The sequence below is a fragment of the Humulus lupulus genome, chromosome 6 (assembly GCF_963169125.1).
Source record: "Humulus lupulus chromosome 6, drHumLupu1.1, whole genome shotgun sequence".
NCBI lineage: Eukaryota > Viridiplantae > Streptophyta > Magnoliopsida > Rosales > Cannabaceae > Humulus > Humulus lupulus.
The window spans coordinates 186956612-186962673 of NC_084798.1; the positions used below are offsets into that span (position 1 = coordinate 186956612).

The following is a 6062-nucleotide window of genomic DNA, read 5'->3' on the forward strand; positions in this document are numbered from 1 at the left end:
AATCATATATTTGAAAAACTAAAAAAAAAAAAAAGTCATAGAAATATTAACAATATGAAATTCCAGTATAAAATGTTAATTGATAAAAAAAAGCTATATATAGTATATATTTCTCATAATTTAAATCATCTAACAGTCGAAACAACTTATCTACCATCAAATCAAATGATAGAGCTTAAAACATGCTTTTCACACACATTGGCCCTTAGTAGCAACAAAAATAAATGCAAATAAACTATTGGGAAATTCTCTAGTAATCTCCTAGTACACTCTTCTCGTATTTTTAGTATAGTTAGAATCTCAACAAAATTTTATATGATTATATACAATTTTCATTATGTAGATAGTTAAAATCATAATTTTCTTTTTACATGACTTGCTACATTATAATTAAAATAAGTATTTTGAATAATTTAAGATGCTGAACATATAGTTAAAACAAATCTTTGTATGTTTTTTTATATATGCGCAAAACAAAATATTTAAAACTTGATTTCAACATTGATGAGATGCTTGTTGTAACTACATTGTACACCATCATAATTTTTTTTTTTGAGATTTTAACTAGGGTTTATACTTTTTTTGATCCTGTGTTTTTTCTCATTACCTGTTTGGACCCTGTGTTTTGACAAATTATTTTTTGGACCCTATATTTTGTAAAATAGTTAAAATAGAACCCTAAACCCAATTTTGGTCAATGTTTTCTCAACTAAAATCACAAATAATTTACCAAACTAACAATTCAGAACAAAAATAAAATCATTCTACTTAAAAATTGTATTGTTATATTCAATTTTTTCTTCATCAAAATTGAGTTTAGGGTTCTATTTTAACTATTTTACAAAACATAGGGCCCAAAAAGTAATTTGTCAAAACACAGAGTCCAAATAAATAATGAGAAAAAACAGAGGGACCAAAAAAATATAAACCCTTTTAACTATCTAGGTGTCAAAAACACAAAGATACACGGATAATCCCCTAAATCTTCTTCAGAATTACCCTAAACTATTTATATAAATCTACAAGTACTGACAACCTAAAATCAGTCAACAGATCAAACTGACTAAATTAATGAGAACAAATCAAGGAAACCCATAAAACAAATATTCGCAAAAGAGAAATGGTTCTCCAAAATTAGACAGAATTATACGAAATTAATATCATTAATTGCAGCATATGGACGACAATGACAGATTTCATCAGAAACCCATACAAGAACCGGAGTAATCAAAACCCAAAACTGAAAAATTATATAAAAACCGAAACTTTCTATATACCCATTACAAATAAAACTAAAAAAAATGTTCAGCAAAAAGGGGCCAATTGCAAGCTCATCTTAGATATTTTTTTTTGTTTGTAAACTCGTCTTAGATATTATTTTTTTTTGTTTGTAAAATTTGCCAGGAAAGTGTGTAATATTTGAGTGTAAAAAGTGTTAGTCCCACCTTTTGCTCAGGTCAGGTGACAAAATTACAGACTACATATCCAAAACCAAGCCTTTCTTTTCTAGCCAAATAGGCAGCACAGATTGACAAGCATCGGTTTTCATGTACAACACTTCTAAATTTCTTCTTTAAAAAAGAGCTCACTGAATGGCAACTACACACTACGCAGATAAGTATGCACATCCTGAAAATATATATGATCTGTCTAGTTGAAAAGTAACACAGCTACAAATTATGTAGGCTGTATTGTGATTGGCATCAACAAAGATCTTGTGTGCATACACATTTTTTTGTGTTGGTCAAGACAAATCGTTAAATGTATCTTCGCCCTTGGCAACTGTAACAATCCGCTTACTCCTCTGGAACTCTTCAGCCACTTTAGTTTCCTTATCCTTAGGAAGTTCATTGCAGTGAATGGTGTACCACACTGGTCTCTCTGCTTGGAACAATCTGCGATTTCAAAATAGAGCCACTTAATGTCATTTATCACAAAGTGAACAGAAAGATACGGGAATGGTCGAGATGGCCAAATCACATGTTTGCATCAACAAATATGAACCATTTATTGCAGTCTAATTATGTGCTGTATATATAAAAAAAGAGAGGGCAGGACTTACGGATGCTGACAGAGCATTGGGCTTCGAACTGTAAGTGCATACTTGCAAGTAGATAGCTCTGTAAAGGAACTTATCATAGCTTTGGGTTCTGAGCATACAAATCTTACCTGCAAATGGTTAATAGAAATTTTTGACATAAGAGACGGAAAAGATGTTGTAAAGTATACAGCACATCGTAACATCATCCTTGTACCTCAGTCTCTCGTGGTTGATTTGTAAGATCACATAAGGTTCCGTTTGTATATTGATGAGCATGATACCTAAAAGAATCACAAACATACAAGTAATTAATAATCATCCATCTCATAATACATACATTATCTCAAACTTCTTCCATCTTTTTAATATTAAGAAAATCCTGCCTTTGGGATGCATCTTTTGAGCGAGGATCCTTGAGTGTTGATATGTCAGAGAGATTCTGATTGTAAGCGGTTGTAGCCTCTGCATCATACTCGCCGAGAATAAACTCCTGAACCACCTGAAATAAAGAATAATTGAACCAATATCACATTTTCGGGATAGTCAAGTTCAGACCATTCTATAAGGCTACTGGCATTACTTCATAAACATATCAGTTGGAGGTTTCTGAAGCGAGAGCATCATAAGCATACAACTAGTAGTGTCAATAATTATTACAATACAGAGATCAAATTTCCACCAAAACTGGAAAAATGCATCTGAAATTGCGTGTCAACATCAATACATTATAGCAAAGGACCCCCAACATGGCTTTAGCTGATAGTCTTAATAGTAAATACCTTTTCATCCTCTAAATGAAGTTGTCGTACTCTTTTCAGATAGCAGAATTCGTATGCCCACCAACCCTCTTGCTGCATAGCAAAATGGGAAAAATTAGTAACTAAGGTCTTGATTGGTGAGTAAAATACATATCATAGGAAATAATTATCAATTAAGATTGAATAGGAATTAAAAAATTACGGAAAAAAGAGAAAGAAAAAAAAAGTGGAGTTGCCTCCAAACATGAAATTTTGACCAAATACAAAGGCTAATAAAAGTTGTTTGTTTGCAATTTGTCACGTTGATATAATATATTTATATGGATCAGTACTCAATACGTCAATATTTACCCATGAACGAATGTTACATAGGTGTTAGACATTAGATCTTTATTCAATAATTGTGATCTATTTATTTATTAATTATTTTTTTTATATCATAGATCACTAGATGCCAATTCATAAACTGAATCTAATGATGAAACAATTTGTTATATTTTAAATGCAATTTTATGTTCATATATGTGTGTGTGTGTGTGTGTGAGAGAGAGAGAGAGAGGATGAAAGATTTTGCTGGTAAAAAATATCTCAAAGATTTTCAAATATACTCTTAAAATACATTGCCAAAACACATGATAAAATTATCCAATCTCATTCATGTCCTATCCAGCATTCCAAATATGCCCTAAGAGAGCATAGAATCAATTATGGAGGCATAATTGCAGCTTTTAGAAGGACATTGTGGTATGTGCTTGTGTGTTTTAAATTCAAGAACTACGTTTATGTCCATTCTTAATACAATGTTAATAATGAATCATGAATTGTCAAGTAATTTCTCGCCTTATAGTACTTACTCTAACAAAGCATCGCTCCTTGAGTTCTTCAAGCAACTCATCTGGTGTCTTCAACTTAATCCTTTTCTCACTCTCTACAATCATGCTGCTGATATTATGCTGAGTAACCAGCTTTCCACTCTTGACCTTTTCTACCTTAGGTAAGTAACATAAGTAATTCTGCCCATTGTTATTGGGCATAACCACTGACTCTTGGTCATCTTCCTGCAGTTTATGTGCATCATGTTACTAATAGACATGTATATTAAAGTTCTTACAAAATTTAATATAGAAATTATGTAGAGATAAATGTTAAAAATAAAATTTGCTTCTTTCTATAGTATAGGAAAATCGAAATGTGTCTAATTGTTTTTAATACTAATCTTCCCATTGAACCCCAAGCTCTTTACATGGCAGAAAACTTTAGCATATTGCTACATAAGGTCCCCTCAGAAATCAAAACCCTTGAAAATTGAAATGTGACTGAGTGAAGCTAACAATACTACTAGCTTCAAGCCTTTTCACTAATTTTAAACCATCCAGTACTTTAAAAAGCTTAATAAAAGAATTAAATTAGGAAAATCTTGAATATCGACATACAAACTCCAATCCCATAATATCAATTAAATTACTAATTGAATCAATCTAGCATCTAAACTAATTAACACATAGAACTACAATCACTCATATTGAAGACCCAGAAATAAGAAAAATAATAATTAAAAAAAAAATACATACAGGGTGATAAGGTGAGTCTTCAGAATGCAATTTGATATTGTATTTTGGTTCGCGAGAGCCTCGACCAAATGAGCCACCTATTTTGTCAAGAAAATAATCTGTACAGAGTTAATTAAGCATCAAACAAACCATTCACAACCTTATTCAACAAATATATATAGTAATCGAAAGAGATAAAAGGGTATGATTAAAACGAAGATGGGTTTCAGAATTTGAACCTTAAATGGCCCAAAGAAGAAGAAAAAGAAAAGCTGAGAAAAGGGATAGTCAGTCTAACCTCCGATTTGAAGCTGTATGACTTGTTCGGCAAAGAGAAAGTGAAATAGAGAAAATGAAATCGACAGGAAAATCACCACTCTCATCTTTGATCTTTCTCTCTTCAATTCGTTAAACCAGATTCTTCAATGCTAGAGAGCAACTGCTCCGAGGTATTTTTCTCTTTTTCTACGCTCTCTTTCTGTTTTTATTTATATATTTATTTTTGAATTAATTTTAGCATTGTTAAGTGTTAACACCTCCGCGCAGATTACCCAATAGTTGTTTGCCACGTTTTATAAAAGAGTTTGACCTGTGACGTGGCAATTTCAGTGCTTCGATATAGTTGAATTTATCGATAATAAAGATTTTTAATTGAATATTTAAGCTTTTATAGTGCGTTTTAAAAAATACAATATTTAATAACTATAATTATCAGCTGAATCACAATTTTGAGTGCTGCTAGTGACAAGTTCATGAAAGCCGATGCTGGAAAAAAACAAGTTAAAGAAAAAACGCTCAACTAGGGTTTATGCTCTCTCCCGCCAGAAGAGCCTCGATCATAGATTGAAATACTTGCGTAGCCGAGATGGATGATTTACTGGTGAAGACGATGGATCTGAAGGTCAATGATGATGAAGGCTGGGAAGTAGATGCTGGATTGAGGAAGTGAGACGATTGTGTTAGATGGGTCGATTGTGCTCCGATAAAGAATTCAGTCGTGGATTTCTGAAGACTGTTCTTGATCGAATGTGGAAAATGAAGGACGCGGATTGGGAGGTGAAGATCAAATCCAGAATGAAGGACGCCATTTTCTTGATCATTAAGCTTAAACTGGAGAGTCACCTGCTTCAGATTCTTAACAAAATGCCTTGGTTCTTGAATAATGGGGTCTTAATTTTGGGGAAATTGGAGGATGAGGGTGAATCTTGGGACAGAAACTACTTCATTTTCCAATTTGGGGGAGAGTATTAGGGGTTCCAACTAAGTATCTCACAGTAAAGAAAACAGAAAGACTAGCGAATATGGCACGGAGAATTATAGTACACAACAGGGATGTCACTTGGATGATTATTAACGGCTTCTTTAAGTTCAAAGTGTGGCTGGCCATTAACTCGCTGGTCTGTCCTGGGTTTTCTCTGCCGATTGGGGATCAAAGGAAATGGCTTTTCAAAGGTTACCATATATATGATTTAAATGTGGCAGGATTGGTCATGACCAAAAAGGTTGTTTGGAGCAAATTCGAGTGGTTAAAGGGCCAAATGGAGACATAGCAAAGGCATATGGGGTTTGGTTGGAAGTAGATAGTAGCATTAGAGATGGCTTTGCAGATGATTCAAGGGAGGTTACTACGTTTGAAGGACAAGAAGTCAGTCCTAATGGGGTTTCTGAGAATAAAACTATGTTGCTTGATCAAGGACGAGAAGAATTACGATC

The 6062-nt window shown here is 33.0% G+C and overlaps 1 protein-coding gene across 2 annotated transcripts; it reads right to left on the reverse strand.

Annotated features, from left to right (window-relative positions):
• Positions 1-1396: 1396 nt before the first annotated feature.
• On the reverse strand, positions 1397-4868 carry LOC133782831 (protein OS-9 homolog). 2 transcript variants are annotated; one of them, XM_062222239.1, is made up of 8 exons: positions 4648-4868; positions 4371-4447; positions 3654-3857; positions 2821-2892; positions 2425-2540; positions 2256-2322; positions 2063-2169; positions 1397-1895 (listed from the first exon to the last, which is right to left on the reverse strand). In XM_062222239.1, the coding sequence occupies exons 1-8, from the start codon at positions 4730-4732 to the stop codon at positions 1745-1747; spliced, it is 879 nt and encodes a 292-aa protein (XP_062078223.1). In that variant the 5' UTR covers positions 4733-4868; the 3' UTR covers positions 1397-1744. The 2 variants fall into 2 exon arrangements, with proteins under 2 accessions (XP_062078223.1, XP_062078221.1); XM_062222237.1 differs by having other exon boundaries at positions 4371-4468; positions 4648-4829.
• Between the last annotated feature and the right edge of the window lie 1194 nt (positions 4869-6062).

Excerpts from the sequence above, each read along its gene's own strand:
- LOC133782831 (XM_062222237.1), bottom strand. The coding sequence starts at position 4,732 with ATGAGAGTGGTGATTTTCCTGTCGATTTCATTTTCTCTATTTCACTTT. Across the intron at positions 3,858-4,370 it reads AAGACTCACCTTATCACCCT|GAAGATGACCAAGAGTCAGT; the intron begins GTATGTATTTTT and ends CATAAACTGCAG. Across the intron at positions 2,893-3,653 it reads AGGAGCGATGCTTTGTTAGA|CAAGAGGGTTGGTGGGCATA; the intron begins GTAAGTACTATA and ends TTTGCTATGCAG.